Source organism: Balaenoptera acutorostrata, chromosome 16, assembly GCF_949987535.1.
Source record: "Balaenoptera acutorostrata chromosome 16, mBalAcu1.1, whole genome shotgun sequence".
NCBI classification, from domain to species: Eukaryota; Metazoa; Chordata; class Mammalia; order Artiodactyla; family Balaenopteridae; genus Balaenoptera; species Balaenoptera acutorostrata.
Window position 1 is genome coordinate 56,350,771 of NC_080079.1, and position 19,053 is coordinate 56,369,823.

The 19,053-nt window shown below is 48.2% G+C and overlaps 1 protein-coding gene across 2 annotated transcripts; it reads left to right on the forward strand.

Annotated features, from left to right (window-relative positions):
* The first annotated feature begins 6,301 nt into the window (after nucleotides 1-6,301).
* PLAC9 (placenta associated 9) lies at nucleotides 6,302-18,342 on the forward strand. Of its 2 annotated transcripts, none has more exons than XM_028167019.2 (4): nucleotides 6,302-6,466; nucleotides 16,339-16,436; nucleotides 17,589-17,730; nucleotides 18,209-18,342. In XM_028167019.2, exons 1-4 carry the CDS (start codon nucleotides 6,403-6,405, stop codon nucleotides 18,217-18,219), a joined length of 315 nt encoding a protein of 104 aa, XP_028022820.2. In that variant the 5' UTR covers nucleotides 6,302-6,402; the 3' UTR covers nucleotides 18,220-18,342. The 2 variants fall into 2 exon arrangements, with proteins under 2 accessions (XP_028022820.2, XP_007184260.2); XM_007184198.3 differs by having other exon boundaries at nucleotides 6,312-6,466; nucleotides 17,589-17,717.
* Nucleotides 18,343-19,053: the final 711 nt, after the last annotated feature.

The window sequence follows — 19,053 nt, forward strand, 5'->3', positions numbered from 1 at the left end:
CGGTTGCTGAGCCACCTGACCGCCAACTTTGGCCATGAATTTGCAGAAGAGAAGAAATGCAAGACCTTAATTACTTTGAGCCTTACACCTACCCCAGACCAGAAGCCCCGGGCTATATAACCTTTCCCTATTCCCCAGGGAAGGGGGCACAGTTCTTGAGGCACTAACCTACTGTGTTTCCCTTTTGCCTGGCAAAAGAGTAAAGCTACTCTTTTCTGCTGCCTCCAAACTGTCTCAGTATTTCTATTCGGCATTGGTGGACAGGGAGCCAAGATTTTGGCATCAACCACATTTAAAGGACCAGCTCGCCCTCCCTCAGGGAGTGAGCAAGGACACCCGTTACTTGTTCTCATTCCCTCATGCTGCAGCACAAGTCCCAGTAAAGCCTTGCCTGAATTTCTTGTCTGGACTCTTATCAATTTCTATTGATTAAAGAGTCCAAGAACCCAGGCCAGTACACAGGGAGTGTTCTTGGTTTATATTTTACCCCAACTGTGGTCTCAAGGAGCAAAATGAGATCTCCCTAAAGAACATTGCAGACAAGGTTCTCACAGAACTAGGGGAAATGCCAACTGACTACCTACCTTCCCAAGCCCACAAGGATCCCAGAGTCATAAATGAACACATTCTTGGGAAATGGCTATGGCTTTAACAATGAACTGAATTGACACTGAGCAACGTGAATCTGTGCAAAAATATCTCAAAACTGAGCAGGTGGACCCCGTTAGGCTGTTTTCCTCCACCTTTAATGTGGATTCATCACACTTCAAAAAACACTGGGTGGGAAACCGCTCTTGCCAACCTCTGGGATAACCACAGAGCCCTGCTCATACAGTACCAGCCGAGATTAACTGAGAAACAAGCACGTGGTGCTTGCAACAGTGCTTGACGCCAAGTCAGAAACAATGAATGTCAGCCTCAACGAATGTTGGCCTTTACGACTATCATTATTGATATTATAGTTGTTAACATTAGGCCTCTACCCCCATCCTCACTTCACTCCTCCCTGTACCCAGCAGATTTCCCTATCTTCCTACATCTTCCCCTAACTGGGAGAATTTGGGACTGCTTGCCAGAAAGGGGGTAGATTTTTTTAAAAAAACAAAAACCTTCTTAAATCTCACCTTGTTAGTAGGTCCCCCACACCTTCCATCCCCTACAGAGGCATCTATACCCACACTCCACTGGTTCACTCTCTCTGCCTGTAACTTGTGTGGCCCTGGGCTAGCAGCCCTGCTCCATCTGTGCCGAGAGGGGGTGGCCTGGCCCACGCGGGGCTGAAGCCTGCCTGGAACTGGTCTTATCTGAACCAAGACAAGAAGACAAGGAGGCTTTGTGTGGCTGCAACCCTCCCAGCCACTGAGGCCCTTTCAGTGGGTGGTTCCTCTCTCCCGCCTCCAGCCCCAGAGGGATGGCCAGCCCCTACTTCCTGCTTGCCTTGGCCCCTTGCCTTTGGGTTCGGACTAGGAGAACAAACCCTGCCAGATGCCCTCTGCCCCCATTTTCCCCACAACACGGCCAGGCTGGGAGGCCGTGCACATCCTGCAGCATTGCCTGTGGGGGCACTGGCACCCTGGGAGCAAATCCCCACATTTCTATGTGACCTTAGGCCACCACCTAAGTTCTCCAAGCCTCAAACTGTGTGCGTTCACCGTGGATCTTGGTGCTACCTGCCAGGGTGACAGAAGCATTAGAGGAAAGGAAAGCTTGCACACGATGGCACTTCAACTACTCAGGCAGTTAGGGGTCGTCTCCCCCTAACTGCTTCAGGACTTGCCACTCTGAGCCCCCAAATACCCGATCTGTCCTCTTCCACCTCCACCTCCACCTCCACCTCCCTCCAGATTTCCTCACTACCTAGTTATTCACCTGGGGCCTGATAATGCTTAAGAGAGTGAGTTTTACAATCAGATCCACCTGCCTTCCAACCTGGGCTCTGCAGCCCTCTGACTTAATAAAATATATCTTATCTGAAAAGGAGATAAAGACACTTTCCTTTTAATGTTTCTTGGGGCGAGGATTAAATGAAATAACATATGGACAGCCTGAGCACAACCTGTTTCAAAGAAGTTTAGCAAATATCAGAGTAATAATAAATAATGATACTTATTGTCATCAGTCCCAACTGGCCACCAACTTGCTTTGAAGCCCAGCATATGGTTGGCATATTTCCCTAGTTTCCCCTATTTTCAACTTCACTGGCTATTTCTAGAGAACACTGGAAGGAGGACATTAGCAAACTGGGTCCTTATCATCCTGCCCAGAAGTTTTCCTTCATATGTTTGGGTTGGCTTCTGTTGGTATCAGGAAATAAATTGATTGCCAAACACTTATCTTAAATCCATCCAATTTACTGAGTAATTCAAGTAGTTCTTTTAGCTCTACTGGATTTTTTGAGAAAGCAATTGAATCTTCTGCTAATATCAGTATTTTGTCTTCTTTATGATAACTCTTCTTTTCACTTGTACTTTATTGCATCAATCAGACCACAGATAATTAATAGTGGTGATGGATGGTGTCTTTACCTCATTCCTGGCTTCATAAAGGATGCCACTCTCCTTTCTCCTGCAGGTATGTGCAAACCAGTTGTGTAAGGTAAAAGTAGTTATCTTATGAAGAAAATGTACTTTTATTTTCTTTATTTCTACCTCTTAGAGTTTGTTGTTTTTAAGTATGGGATGGCTATTTAATTTCATCAAATAATAGTTTCAGTATTTATTGAAATGATAAGCTTATTTTAGTTTTGTTTCTCTGACCTTATAACAGACATGATGGCGAGAGATTTTTTTTGGACCTCTACTTGGGTATGAATAGCTAAACCAGCAATTTGTTTTATGTTCAAATTAGTGGCTAAAGGATGGACTATGCAATAAAGAGCAGGTTATTTAGATGTCCATGTGGGAAAATAATTTAAGCTTGAATCGTACCTCGGAACCACATAAAAATTCTAGAAGTATTAGAGGTTACACCTTTAAAAAAACTTTAAGCTATTTGAAGAAAATGTTGGAAAATACTTTTATAGTCCTGATGTGAGGAATCATAAGCAAGTTGTAAAATCTAGAAGCCATAAAAGACAATACTGAGAAATTTGGCTACCTAAATATCTAAAACTTCTGTATGATGAAAGATATCACAAAGAAAGTTAAAGACAATAGAAGAATGGAAGAAAACATTGCCAACATATATATCAGGCATTGTTGGATTAATAATCAGAATATGTAAAGAAAAGAGGGAAAAATAGAAAAAAGTATTTGACTAGGCAAATAAAACTCAACTTCTGGCTTCCCTGGTGGCGCAGTGGTTGAGAGTCTACCTGCCAATGCAGGGGACGTGAGTTCGAACCCTGGTCTGGGAGGATCCAACATGCCGCGGAGCAGCTGCGCCCGTGAGCCACAATTGCTGAGCCTGCGCGTTTGGAGCCTGTGCTCCGCAACAAGAGGGGCCGCGATAGTGAGAGGCCCGCGCACCGCGATGAAGAGTGGCCCCAGCTTGCCGCGACTGGAGAAAGCCCTTTCACAGAAACGAAGACCCAACACAGCCATATAAATAAATTAATTAAGTAATTATTTTTTAAAAAAAGCTCAACTTCACTCACTAAATAGCATGTAAATAGAAGCAAAAAGGTAACTTTTTTTCATCATCAAACCGTCAAAATATCAAAAGATAAATATTCAGTGCTGGAGAATGTACAGGGCTGCCAGATCTACAACTTCAGCTCTTCCCACTCCAGGAGTATTTTATGTAAATGGCGCCCCCTGCAGCACAACTCCAACATAGACTACAATGTAACTGGGCGCACCTTGGAGCCTTGCTCTCAGTGCCCCGCCCCTCCTCTGGGCTTAGTAAGAGCCTTTAGCATATCTAGCAAAATGTAAAAGGCCCTCTGAATCACTGATTCCTCTTCCAGGAATAAGGCCTTTCAGAAATACAGAATTATGTAATATATACATAAAGATATATGCAAAAGGATGTTCACTGAAGCATGCTTTATATTGGAAAAAAACACAAGGAAACAAACTCCATGTCCATCAACAGGCGATTATCTGGACAAAAATAGTGCCTTCAATCATGAGATATTTTGCCTGTCTCAGATTTAGGTGTACTAACATAGAATGATCTTTAAGATTTGGTGTTATGACTGAGATGAACATGAATGTGAAAGCAAATCCCAAAAATATATTATTCAATCCTATGTTTATATATTTGTGTCTGAATTTATATTAGATCAATAGGGAATGCACAGACAAGGAACTGGAAGAGCCCACCAAGCTGAGGGAACTTGACTGGAATTGATACAGGCTGGGACCTGGGACCGGGAACCCTTTGCTGCAGTGCTTGCACCTGGACGAATGTCTCCTCCAGCAACATAATACAAAGAAACTATACGGGACTAAAAATAACTGCGTGCATGGGCAGTTGGGACAAATTAGGAACAACAAGATACAAAAAGACCAAAAACCCAACTGCCACTTCTGAGGAACCGCGAGCAAAAGCAAAGTACTGTGCATGAGCCCTGCACACAGCACCACCAAGGGGGTGGGCAGACCACCTGACCACCCCTCCAGCAAGACCCCTGGACCCACCCCTACCCTCACCCCACATAAGGAACCAGCTCAGCCTCCCCTCCCCCGCAGAGAGCAAGCAAGGGAAACTGTTACTTGTTTTCACTCCCTTGTGCTGCAGCACCAGTCCCAATAAAGACTTGCCTGAATTTCTTGTCTGGCTTCTTATCAATTTCTGTTGATTAAGAAGGCCAAGAAGCCTGGTCTGTAACAGAATCACCGGTTAGGGGGAGTTTCTGTGACAGGGAGGGGTTTTACCCTGCATGCTTTATTACTTTGTGCCTCTACCACAAAAAGAAAGTATTGTATATATGTTGTTTTTATTGCAAATTCAAAATATTAGGCAGCTCACTCATTCTGAGCTGCAAACCTGTGGGTTTGACTGTTCTTTGACAACTTCCCACCGAGGTAAACTACCAAGAAAGTCCTATTACCAAGTGTGAAAACTTCTTGGCATTTCTGAAGTAAATCCTTCTTTTGAGCCAGTTCATGTGGGCATCCCAATTCCCAAGAGAGCTTTTTAAAAATTTAGATCCAAGTCTTTGTCCAAGATCTGCTGACTCAAAACCTGAATTTCTGTTCCTGAGGCTATTATCTGGAGGAAGAAGTGAGAAGGAAGGATTATTGGTTAGTGTGGTGACTATATTTGTACAATTGCACAGCCACAGTCAGGAATAGAGAAGGCAGAGGTGCAGCCTTGATCTGCAAGGGCTCCAGTTAACCCTAAAGGGGGCCCCTTGATGGATAAAAACATACTCCTGGGCTTGGTGATGAAAGGGCGCCACTGGCAGCCAGGACATGCACTCAAGGCTCTGCAGTGCAGATGTCAGGGCTATGGCTTTTGCTTTTTGTTTTCCCAAATCTTAACCTTTTTTTTTCTTTTTTTCATTTGTTGAGTGGGTGTGTCCCATAGGTGAAGGTTCAACTATTGTGTTTTAAACTGGAGGGAGGTGGAGATGATTTGAAGTTAACTGAAAAACCCACCCAGCTCTTACTCTGGGTTTGCTTAGAATGGAGAAAGAACCCGGCTCTCACCAATACATTGTATCAATATATTATTATCTACCGGGAACAGAACTGGATTCAAATCCTGACTCCACATTACACCAGGTGTGTGACTATTGGCAAGGCTCTTAACATCTCTGAGCCTCAATTTCTTGGTCTGCAGAATGGACGTAATGATGCACTCCTGATGGGGGTGCAGTGAAGATCTGAGAGATGGCGTATGTAGAATAAATCAAGCAAAGCTTAGCTACTGTTCATTAATAGTAGGGTGGTCACTAGACCATGAACTCCTCAAGTGCAGACACGAATATGAGAATTATTTCGTTTTCTCCCCCCTCCAAAGTTTACCTAACACTAACTAGTACAGACCTTAAGTATGTGCTGAACACTCTGTCTGATGTCATGAGAGTTGATTACTTGTTCCTGGTGGGCAGAGAAAAGCTTCCACACTCCGTGCAGTCAGGAATTCAGATCCCGTGCCACAGGTGTGGGTGGCACTTCTCTCGAAACTGCAGTCCGCCGGTCTGTGAAATGGGCTCATAACGGATCACTGGACCCCCGGCTCCATCGCCCACTCTTCTGCGCTCGGGCTCGGGGGAGGCGCGGGGGCTCAGAGCGCGGCCCCTTCCAGGGGAGGCGCCCAGCCTGGCGCGTCGCCCCTCCGCCCGCGGGGTCTCTGGAGGGGGCGGGCTCGCTCGAGCTAGAAAGCCCGGAGCCGCCCAGGAATCTTGGCGGGACTGCGAGCATTTCCTCCCGGGCCGGGCGGCGCGATCCCGGGGAGGGCGGGGAGGGCGGCAGCGGGCAGACGCGGCGCTGCGCTCCGCCAGCCGGCAGCATGCGGCCCCTGCTCTGCGCGCTGGCCGGGCTTGCCCTGCTCCGCGCCTCGGGTGCCTTCACCGGTGAGTGGGGCCCGGGCGCGGGGCGAGGGTCGGGGAGACCGTGGACCGCGAGAAAGGAGCTGGAGAGAGGGAGGGAGATGGGAACGAAGCCAGATGGAGAGAGAGGGATGGAGAAAGAGGGAGATGCAGAGAGGGAGAGAGAGAGAAAGATGGTGAGAGAAATTGGAGAGAAAGACGGAGACAAAAAAGGCAGAGAGAATAAAGGCAGAGGAACAGAGATAATTACAAAGGAGAGAGGGAAGAATACAGAGGGCAAGGCAGAGGCTGGGACAGATAAGAAACTTTGGAGGTAGACAGATGGGTCTGAACTATGAATGAGGACAGAGAGAAAAAGGAGTTTGAGAGGCTAACGGAACAAGAGGGAAGGAAATAGAGGAACTAAAATGGCAAGAGAAAGGGGGTTGGGGAGAGAGAATGGGGGTGGGGGAGAGAGAAAGAGAGGATATTGAGGAAGAGAGGCAGATTTGAGAGAGACAAAAAAGGAGAGAGGGAGTGGAGAGACCCATTGCCCCAGGTCAAGAGGAAAGAGAGGAGGAGACCAGGATCACAAGGTGGATGGTCAAGTCTGCAGGGTAGGGCAGCCCCGGCTCCCCACCCTCCAGACCAGCCCTGCCCAGAGGGCCTGCAGAGGCGCCCAGGCCTGGTTTTCTTGGGGAATTTCCTGGGAAGCCAAGCTCCAACAGGGAGAGGACCCAGGCCTGGCCCAGCACCGCCGGTCAGGGCCCAGGCAGGCGGCTCCTGGAGGCCACGGCTTTACCTGCCAGGTTGTCTGAGGGGCTTCTGCAGTCTGTGGAGGAGGCCAGTTGTCAGCCTTTTGGAGAGCTTCCCTGAGGGCCTGAGCTGCCTTGGGTGGGTGGGGAGGAGGCTGCGGGAGGGAGAGGCCCTCTGGGTGCTCCACTGGCTGGGTTCCTTGCCGTGCCCTGTCCCTTCTACCCTTCCCTGACAACAGTCTTAGTGCTGCCCCTTCACAGGTGAGGCTCGGACAGGGTGGCTGCAGATGGACTTACTGTATGCACAGGTGTTCCTTCCACCACCCCAAGACTGCACTTTATACAGCACTTTACAAGCCACATTCCCATTTACCCAGGGTCTCTTGCTGGCCTCAGCCCGAGGCAGCTGATGCCCATCCCAGTTGTACGGGCGAGGGGAAGGCTCAGTCTCTCCAGGCATCCAGGGAGCCTGCCCCCTCAGCCAGGCCCTTGTCCACACTTAAGCCTGCTCCCCCATCAACCTGGAGCTGGTGGCTGTGAGTCACCCTGCCCTGTGTTAAGATGGAAGCTCCCCTGACCCCTGGCCCAGCCCCTTTCAGGCACAGGGAACTGTGGGAGTGGGCATCCAGGGAAAGGGTTGAGGCCAGTCTTGATCCTGGGCAGCCCCTGGCTGAGTGACCTTGGGTGAGTCATGTCACCTCTCTGAAGCTATTTCCTCTTCTGTAACTTGGGGAGAATGGTACCCACCAGCAGAGCTGGATGAAAGGGAAGTACCCAGCACGGAACATCTGCCAACACACATTGGCTCCTTCCCTCGTCCCCTCAGACAGCTCCACTGAGCTCTCTGAGGCCCAGTTCTCCACTGAGGTTGGCTAAGGAGGACCAACAACCCTTTCCTCACAGGCTGCGTGAGGAGTGGCTGGGACCACGCAGCACAGAGCCCAACCCAGGTGCTGTCCTTTTTCCCTGCCTCCCCGCCCCGCCCCATCTTGCTGGAGTCCCCACCTCCAGGAGCTGAGGGGACAAAGCCGAGTCTGTGCTCCCCCAGAGGGAGAAGCTGGCCGCCCACAGTGGCAGACTTTTTGTGGCCCCTTTAGCTATGACTGGTATATACATTTTAGCTTAAAGCCATTTTTAAACATTATTTTCCTCCTGATCATCCTCATTGCTCCAGATTAAGAAAAAAAAAAAAAAAAGAGGAGAGTATAAACATATTAATGTAATTTCACACTGAGTTCACACATTTTTGTGTATAACCTTTCAGACTTCAGACAGTATACCATGGTTTTTCTTAATGGTTGATTATCAAATCTGTTGGATATAAACACAGAACAGAGACCTAGAGATTGTCATACTGAGTGAAGTAAGTCAGACAGAGAAAGACAAATACGATATTGCTTATATGCGGAATCTAAAAAAAATGATAGAAATGAACTTATTTACAAAACAGAAACAGATTCACAGACTTAGAGAACGAACTTATGGTTGGGAGGTGGGGGAGGGATACTTAGGGAGTTTGGGACTGACATGTACATACTGCTGTATTTAAAATGGATACCCAACAAGGACCTATTGTACAGCACAGGGAACACTGCTCAATATTATGTAACAACCTAAATGGGAAAAGGATTTGAAAAAGAATAATAAAAAAAAAAGAATAGTATAGGGAACCCCCATGTGCCCCTCACTCTGTTTCAACAATGGATTCCTGACAGATTTGGATTCATCTATCATCCCCACCTTCTCTCCCCTCCCTCAGATTATTTTAAAGGAAATTCCAGGCATTATATATTTTTATCTGTAAGTATTGCCTTATGTATTTCTAAAAGATAAATCATCTTTTAATAACAATACCATTATCACTCCCTAAAAATGGAAAATAATTCCATAATGTCATCAAATATCCAATCAGCGTTCAACTGTCCCTGATTGTGTGATGTTTTTATATTTGGTTTGATCCAAATAAGGTACACACATTGCTTTTGGTTGATATATCTGTTAAGTTTCTTTTAGTAAGTTTTAAGTTTCTTTAGTAAGTTCTTTTTCGCCTCTTTTTTCTTAAAATTTATTTGTTGAAGAAACTGGGTTGTTAGTCTTGTAAGGGTTTTCCCATTTAAATTTTAGCTGACTGCATACCCCAGGTGTCATTTAAATGTTCTCTCCCCTGTATTGTCTATAAACTGGTAGTTAGATCTAGAATCTTCATCTAATTCCAGTTAGATATATTTTTTTTTCTTGCAAGAATACTTTAAGATGGTTTATTGCTTTAATTTTCATTTCTTTGATTACTACCAAGGTTGGATTTTTCTTCAAAGGCATATTGGTCATTTCTGCTAATTCTTGTGAATTGTCTTAGACTTTTCCATCGTGGTAATGGGATTTTTTCATATTGATCTATAAAAGTTCTTTATGTGTTGAGTGAAGCAGACTGTTTTGTGCTACTTGTAGAGGATTTTTTTTTTTTTAAGTTAAGGCTTCAGTTGAGTTCCTTTCCTATTTTGCTATCAGAGGGATATCAAGTCCTAGAGCCTAGTTCTATTAGCCATTCTCACCCATGCCTTGGGGCCCACGGGGGGGAGCTCTCACTGTCCACCACCATTCCAGGTCCCTGTGGACGTCTGTCTTCCACTGGGATTCTGCTTTTTGCTTTGGGTGGAAGAGGAAGATGCTGAAGGGCTATGGTGATGATCACTGCATTTCTTCTTACAAAAATGGATGTTGTGGGGAGTGAAGCTCTCAAAGACAATTTGATCCAACGTACACAGTTGGGCTCTTGTTGGGCCTCAAGACAGGTGCAAAGATGTCATGTGTATAGGTCCCCTTTGCCCCATTCCTGTCCAGCCCCCCATTTTACAAAGGAGGCAGCTGAGACCCCCAAGATAGGAGGCCCTTAACTCATCACAGAACTGCCAGAACATAGTATAGACAGTGTCTTGCAGGTAGGATTCAAGTCCTGTCCCCACTACCTACTAGCAGTGTAGTCTTGGGCATGTTACTCAACCTCTTTGATCTTTGGTTTTCTAATCTATAAAAAACTGATAAGAGTATTGAGCTCACAGGTAGAATTAAATGAGTTAACGCATGTAAGCACTCAACAAAAAGCTTGGCCCATAATAACTGATCACAAATTGACAGTAGCTTCAAATATAGAGTATGGTTGTGCCCATTCTGAAGGTGAAGAAACTAAGGATCCAGCAAGTGGGATTGGCTTGTAACAGAGCCCAGAGAGCCCGATCAGCCCTGAGCCCTCTGTGTGCTTGTTGGAGAAGCCCCTCCCAAGCATCCCTTGGACCCCTGCACAGGTACAGTCCTAGAGCAGACGCCTCCCCATCTTGAGGAGACCTGGTCAGAGTGATCTAGCGAAGAGCACTGGCTCCAGGTGGAGAGGCAGGGCTGCAGGGGCTTTCACTGACCTGCTTAGTCTCCAGTCCACCTGGTGAGTGACCTACATGGCATTTGCACATCATCTGGCAGTTCCAAGGCAACTTCAAATGCAGGAGCCCCTTGGATCAACACAGCAGTCCCACCAAGTAGACAGAGCAGGGCAGATCCCTCACAGACGAAGCTGAGTCAGAGGCAAAGAACACAGTTCAGTGGAGGTGGGACCGTGCCTCTGACTCCCAAACCTGTGTTCTGTGCACAGTGTGTGGAGAGAGGTTTATCCTGGATGGCTTCCTAGACCTCAGCATGGTGGGGGTTTAGGAATGTTCTAGTACTTTATAACCCAGTGGATTATAAAACACCATATTCCAAGTTGAAGGGATCTGGTTTCCTGGATGGCCTTCGAGAGCGGAGCTCCCTGCCAGCCCTGACCATCAGCCAGCTCACCTCTGAACTGATATGTGAGAAAGAAACACATGTGTGATTGAGGGGGGCTCTTTGTTGCAGCAGCTCAGCTTGTATCCTCACTTAACCAGATGCCGACTGTATTGGAATGACAGGGGTAAGCTCTCAGAGTGATCGGCAAGGCTCAAATCCACAACTGGAAAATGACCAGAGGACAAGGGAGACAGAACATATCACTCCCAAAACAAAACAAAACAAAAATGTTCCTCAGCATCTGAGCTCCCTCTTAGGGCGCTCAAGGGTCCCTCTCCTGTTTCAGCCAGAGCACATCCATAGACTAGAGTTCTTCACATAGTTGTTTGAAAATAGTGTTCTTCTGACTAAAAAATTTTTTTAAAAAAACCCACTGATGGTTTGGAATGAAGCACAAATTTTAATACAAATATCAAATATGGTCAAATTTATTATACTGTTATATTGACTGTGGTCAAATAGAATTAACCCCCAAGTGACAAGTGTGGCTGGTCAAAGCAGCACCTTTCAGGGTCAGAAATCATTTGAGTTGTGTGCGCCTTCTTAGTGTTCGGATCCAGAAACAAAAGGTCTCCTATGCCTGTCAGTGGGGCGGGGGGGGGGGGGGGGGAGGCCCAGTGGCCATGTCCCTTTAACTGGAGAGGTTAGCTTGGTGCCTGCACTGGGCCTCCCGTCTCCACCGGCAGCCTGCTCTCACCATGTTCCACCCACGCCCGCCGTCCAGGCTGCACACAGGCCCTGAGCGGAAGCCAGGCCAGAGAAAACAACCCTGCATCCAAGAAGGTCCATTTCCCAACTGGCCAGGTCAGGGAGGGCGGGATCGAAGGAGGGAAGGGAGCACCGGGAACCACAGCCCTGGCCGCCCATGGTCAGTCGTGATAATCCTTCAGCTTCCCCCACTCTTCCTCTGGTCTGAGCTTCCCCAAAGCCCTGTGAACCTGGCGTTATTGTGAGCCCCTTTCTACTGGTGAGGAAGCATGAAGCAAAGGGAGTCCTTGCCCAGTTCTTGCCTTGCTGGAGCTTCTGGGCCAAGAAGCAACTTGTCCTTGACTCATCCTGGTTCGGTCTTTGTAGCTAATTTTTGAGGCCTGAAAGACAGAGGCAAACCTTGGATGAGCTGCATCTGGCGGTGCCTCCGCCCCCGCCCCCAAACCCTGTTTACAGAGGAGGCAGCAGAGGTTCAGGGAGAAGAAAGTTCCCACGGGCCCGCACCAATTCATGGCTGGGAACGGAGGTCTGCAGTGTTTTCTGCCGTCATGCGCTGAGGTCAATGCCATGAGCACCCACGTTGGGGAGAGAGCAGCAGGGCAGGGTGGCCTTGCTCTGCCCCAGCTCAGTCTCAGCAGAGCTCCTCGGGAGGCCTGGATGAGCTCACAGACAGTTGTGCGGTGCAGCCCAGCGCGCAGTTGTGTCCAGATGTGATGGATTAGCGCTGTGTGATGTGGAGAGCAACCTCAGGCCAGCCTCTTCCCTGGAGGGGTTTGGGAGCCAAGTTAGACCTCATCGCTGACACGTAGAGAACAGGATGTTTTAGGCTGAGGGAGGGAGGGAGCAGATTCATGTTGTTCGTGACTTAGAGAGCTGGCAGAGCCCCACTTGGCCGGCAGGGTCTTGTTGCTTCCTCTTGGCCTAAGCTGGGAGGAGGGGGAGGAGTAATTTAGGGTCTGGGAGAGGGCGGGTAGGACTCAGGGGAAAGGCTCGGCCTAAGGCCCCTGGGTGGAGCTTGCAGAGGGTGTGTGTGGGCCTGGACCTAGACCAGGACAGAACCCCTCTTCCCAGACAGCCCTCTATTTGGGTGAAAAAAGCTCTGCCTGCCCCCTTGAAGTCTTTTCTCTCTAGCTGAGCACCCCAGTTTTTTCAGCTGACACAAAGGAGTCAAAATCTGGAGTCCCTTCACGGTGGCCCCCTTTAGCCCTGCCTCTGCCTGTCAAAAGCCTTCTCACGATGAATGGCCCAGAATGGAGCCCAGCCTCCAGGTGGGGTCTCTCAGACCACCCCCTCCCCCGCCCGACACCCATCCTGAACATTCTGTATCAATGCACGAAGCCCATGGCTTCTGCTTTTTGCTAACAACCCCATCAGAGAACTGGCTTTTATTATGGAAAATTTCAAACCATATATACAAAAGTAGAGAGAATAGCAGAATTAACCCCACATCCGCATAACCCAATTTCAACAGTTACCAATCTCGGCCAATCTTGTTTGCTCAATACTCCCACCCATGCCTCCTCCCACTCCCAGGCCTGGATTATTTTGAAGTAAAGCCAAGACATCATAGCATTTTACCTATATATATTTTCAGTATAGATCTCTGAAAGGCTCCCTTTAAAAAAAATAACCAAAGTTACAACATCCCCTCCCTCCCTAAAGTCAACAAGAAGACCATTGTTGTTGTTTATTTATTTATTTATTTTCTTTCTTTTTTTTTTTTGGCTGCATCAGGTCTTAGCTGCGGCACGCAGGATCTTTGTTGCGGTGCACAGGCTCTGTAGTTGTGGTGCGTGGGCTGTAGTTTTGCGGCACGCAGGCTCTCTAGTTGAGGCACACGAGCTCGGTAGTTGTGGCGTGCAGGCTTAGTTGCCCCACGGCACGTGGGATCTTAGTTCCCCGACCAGGGATCGAACCCGCATCCCCTGCATTGGAAGGTGGGTTCTTTACCACTGGACCACCAGGGTAGTCCCAAGACCATTGTTTTTTGAAGAGATTTTTCTAAGTTCAGTGGATGGACATAATGAAGGGGAGAATGTAAAAACCCAAACTGTTCTCCGCAAAAGCTGCTCAGAGTGGAAGGACGTTTTGCCCCTGCGCTTGGTTCTCGCCCCTGAGCGGAAGAGCTGAGATCCAGAGAGAGTTGAGACCAGAGACTCTCAGGGCATGGGGACTCTGGCAGAGCTCCAGAAGGCCAGCTGGCTGAGGTGGGGCCAGGGGAAGGCCAGGGTGCCTGGGGTCCAGTCGTTTGCTGACTGTGATCTTAGACAAGTCACTCAGCCTTCAGAGTTATACATTCATCACCAGCAAAATGGCTCACTATCCTTACCTCAAGACCTGCCAACCTCCTGGGCAACTTTATATGTCCCCCCGGGCAACCCAGCCAACATCGAGGTCTTACAAGAGTTTTGCATCTACAAAGATCAAGTCCAATAATTCTTACCCCTGCTCTGCTTCAGATGCCCACAGCCTTGGTATTGTCACTGTGAAGCTGCTCTACCTCTAAAAGCTAAAATTGCAATATCCCTTATCACTTGTTCCTTCTTTTACTCCCATCATCTCATTGAGATCTCCAGTGCCTTCAGCCCCTCCATTTCTCCCAATTATTGGCCCTCTTATTGCCTTCTCCTTCGTTATTCAAGCTAGATGCCAGAGCTCGTCCCCTTAAGCCCTTGCTGGTCGAATCCTCAGTTCCTTTGCACTCTTGTTCTTCACCGCACTCATGCCACAGACTCCCAGGTTTCAGCTCATCAGCCATCTGTCTTTGCTGCTTACACCCACCTGCTGAGCTGCTGCGGGAGGGCTTCCTTGTGATGTCAGGTTGTTCTGCATCATCCTCCTAACTGCCTTCCTCATTCTCCTCAACCCTTTTTATCCCTCTCTTTATTCAAGCTTCTTACCCAGGGGCGTGCTGATACACTGGCTCTCGGAAAACAAAGAAAGCATTTGTCAGTTTCCATGGTGGAAATACTTTTCACCATGGCTCCCATTTTAGTGGCTGTGTCTAACAACCCACTCACAGAATTCCTGATAACTACTTCACAACTCGATCTCCTCTTTCCTAACCCTACATGAATTTTCAGCAGATGATTCCCCTCTTACTTTACCGAGTGAATAGAGGCCATCAGGTGGGACTCACTCAACTTCTTGGCCCTTTAAGTAGAACTTTTTTACCCATTTTTGCTGCGTTTCCTCTCTCTTCCTTCCACATGTGACCCCTACCCCCACCACCATTTCTGGATTCCATGGCCCCACATCTCTTCAGGAAATGCATTCTTTCAGTTCTCCTGGCTTCCTCCTGTCCTCGGGCTATAAGCATGGTTGCGTTTCCTCAGTGCTTAAAAACCTGGAAACAACAATAAACACTTCTTTACACCTTGTGATCTGATGTCCCTTCCTTCACAGCCAAGCTTCATGGAAATGTTTTCCAGGATCTTAGTTTCCTCCTCCTGACTTTTCCTTCCCTTCTCATCCCACTGCGACTAGACTTGGCTCTGTCGGCACCTCTCCACTAAAAGCGCTGGGATGGCATTCAGCATCGACTTTTCTGTTGCTCTGAGTCCTTATCTTGCTAGACCTCTATGCTGCTTTAGGCCATGCTGACTGCTTCATCCTTCTGAAAGCTCTTGGCTTCTCCTTGTTTCTGGGGCAGCATCCTCCTTTCTGTGTGTCCGTGTTCTCCAAGGACTCAGCCAACTCATACGCCCTGCAAGCATCTCGGAGCCACCAACACTGCAACTTGAGCTCAAAACCCGGGCTCTAAGACCCCTGGTGTGAAGGTTGGTGGTGTTAGGAACCAAGGAGGAGCCAACGTTGGGGAGGAAAATGATGTTGAACAAGTTGAACCTCAGATCTTCCGCTTACTAGCTGTGTGACGTTAGACGTATCATTTCACCTCTCTGTGCGTCCATTTCCTTATGTGTAAATTGGGGGTAATAATTGGTTGTAGAGGTTGACTGAGTTAACACATTTGTTTAGCACTCACTCGTGTCAGATGTTACTAACTGGTCACCAATGTCAATGCTATTACTACATCTCCATGCATTTTCTTCCTCTCTTCCTGCGGTCACTGCCTCCTTTCATCACTTCTTACGCTGATTACTGCAGTAACTTCCTGCCTTCAAAGACAAATCTCTCCAATCCATTCTCTGTATTTTAAAAGTTCACATATGACTGCATGACTCTCCTATTAAAATAAACCCCAAAACAAGCATCGTGATTGGTTTATTAGAGCCTGGCCTTGTTTCCACGATCCACCTCTCCAGTCTCATCTCCCACCCACCCTGTACTTTCCAGCCACTTCAGGCTTCCTGAGGGTTTGTGCACTGAGCCATGCTATTTCATTCCTATCTTTGCACATGCTGTTCCTTCTGGCTGAAACCTTTCCTCCCTTCCTTTTCTTACCCAGTTCAGGCAGCACCTCCTTGAGGAAGCCTACTTGGGTCTGTAGGAGACCATGGCCAAGTGAGTGATTGGGGCAACCCTACACTCACACCCTGATCCACACTGAGCCTTCCTCTGCTTCTCTTTGGACTGTTTTTAGGACCCACCTCCCTTGAGCCCCGTGTTTGCAGGAGTCTCTAATGTTACAGGGAAACGGAGGGCCCCACAGTGACAAGACTTGTTTTCCTACAGCTGCTGAACCCTTCATCCCCTCCCGAGGAGACCCAGCTCGGACTGCAGGGTGTGACAGACACATGGCTGTCCATGGCCGGTTAGACGTCATAGAGGAGGTAATGACCTGAGAGGGCATGCAGCTTCAGGACCACCTGCCAGGCTGGTGGCTTTGGAGGGTTCAGGCCAATCTTGCTTTGGAAAATTGGGGAAATCTGGGCCAATCCTGTTCCCTGGCCACTATGTTAAACATCTTCCTGCCCTACCTGGGCCGTTAGGCTGCCCAGCCCCCAACAGACCCTGCCTCCCCGGGACCTTGCTTCCCACCAGCCAGAGATCTCCCCATAATCACCGGATGAGAAGGTGGAAATTCAATTGCAGTGTTTCGTTACACAGCGACGGTTTGTAACCTGGGGTCCATAAACTTGTGTGGGGAAAAAAAATTGCACTTCATTTTCACAAACCTTTAGCTGAGATTTAGCATTCTCATTCACTATAAATACAGACAACAAACTGCAGGAGTATTAACAGTACTGTGACTTTGTCAGCAATAGAAATCACAGATAATTTCATCCCATTATAGTCAGTCATTGTGAATATCTCAATATATTGTTTACTCTAATCAGTATGTCAAAATTTCAGTAGTTGTTAGACCTGGTGTTACTTAAATAAGTTAATAAATACATAAATGTTTATATCAAAATTTAATTTTTAATACTTTAATAATATTTTAATGCAGTTTATACCCTTGGAAATCCTGTATGTTTTATTTTTTTCAATGAAAGCATTTTTTCTGATGGCGGTCTGTACGTTTCACCAGACTGCTAATGGGGTTCATTTGCGAAAAAAGTTAAGAACCCTGAATAAAGAAAATTTCAAAATCCCAGTACTGTCATTTGGCAGAATTGCCACCAGGGGGCGGGGCAACAAAAGGAATGTGAGCTCCCAGTGGTGACATCCTGAAAGGGAAAAAGGAATCCCAGAGTCCCTCCAAGCCCCAACCCAATGACTGGGTGAAACCCCTGAGTGCCAGAGCCAGGAGCAGCCTTAGAGAGTGAGCTCCTAGGATTTTGTTATCTGGGGAACTGAGAGGCAGGCAAGGGCAGAGCCTGAACCAAGAGGACCCAGGTCCCCTGGCACCCAGTTCTCTCCCCACTGCACCCTACTGGACTTCCAGGTGCTCCTTAGGACATGGCTGATTAAGTGGGACTTGGCACCACTCTTATCCTCTACTCCTCCCCCTCCACCCCCAACTTCTCTCCTTGCTCTAGACGGTGGAGAAGACGGTGGAGCACCTGGAGGCAGAAGTGAAAGGCTTGCTGGCTCAGCTGGAGGAGCTGGCCTGGAATCTGCCCCCGGGCCCCTTCAGCCTGATCCCCGACCTCCTCGGAGAGGAGACGGTGAGCAGCTCAGGTAGCAGAGATGACAGACTCCAGGGCTGGGCAGCAGGGTGGGGATGGCTGCTCTACCCCCATGGTGTAGCCTGGACAAGCCAGGGAGGCTCCAGCTCCTCCTTGGGACAGAAGTGGGAAGCATCCCCCAGGCTCACCCGAAGTGTTCTCTGCCCCCACCCCCGGGGTTGCTGCAGCCCAGCATCGGGTAAGGGCACCTGGAAGAGTTCCACTCTCAGCACCACCCTGACTCAGAGCAGCTGCCTCCTTCCCTGGCCATTTACACATGTCACAGCTCCTACCATCTCCCTTCTATTCTTCTGCCGCCACCAAACCCTATCAGGGAAGCCTGGCATCCCTCTGATTGGCAGTGGAGGGATTGCCACCTGCTCCCTCGAGCCCTGCGTCCTGGCACAGGAGTCCCCAGGGGACTGGGAGGGGAGGGCAGGCAGCCTTCAGCACCCTGTTTGCTCACTCCGAGGCCGCCCCCTTTCTTTCAGATCGCCTTTGAGCACCAGAGCAGGAGCGACCCAACAGCTGGCAGTGATACAACAGCTCTCCTCTGAGAACAGAGCCGTGCGTTCTGGCCTGCCTTCCTCAGCTTTGTGCAAAATAAAAGCTACTCCTTTGGTCCCCTCTGTGTCTGCTGACAGTGACCCCTGCAGCCACAGCCCCTTCTCCATCTACTCCCATGCGCTGAGGCTCACACCCCCTGCAGGCTCAGACCTGTACTTCCGCCCTCCTTATTTATAGGGGTGGACAGGGCAGGAGTTAGTTCAAGAGGTGAGGCACCTGAGGTGCAGAATCGTAAGGCGACACAGTGGAAGGGCCCTTTGAGTAAACTTGTTACTCAAAATGTGGCCGTAGGTGAACAACAGGGGTGTCACCTGGGAGCTTATCAAAAATGCAGAATTTGGGGCCCTGCCCAGACCTCCTGAATCAGAATCTACATTTTAATGAGACCCCCAGGGAATCTGTGTGCACATTAAAGTTTTAAAAAATGTTTCTGTTGAGATAAAATTCAAAATTTTAACCATTTAAAGCAGTACAAATTCAGTGGGTTCATAATGTTGTGTAGTCATCACCACCTTCTAATTCTCATCACCACCTTCTAATTCCAGAAATTTTCATCACCCCAAAAAGAAACCCTGTACCATTAAGCAGTCACTTCCCATTCCCCCTCCCATCCTCCCTTGGAAACCACTAATATTTCTGTCTCTGTGGACTTGCCTATGCTGGACATTTCATATAAATGGAATCATACAAAAGTCAGACACAAAGCCTGTTGTGTTTAACTTTTTTTCACTTAGCATAATGTTTTCAAGGTTTGTCCATGTTGTAGCAT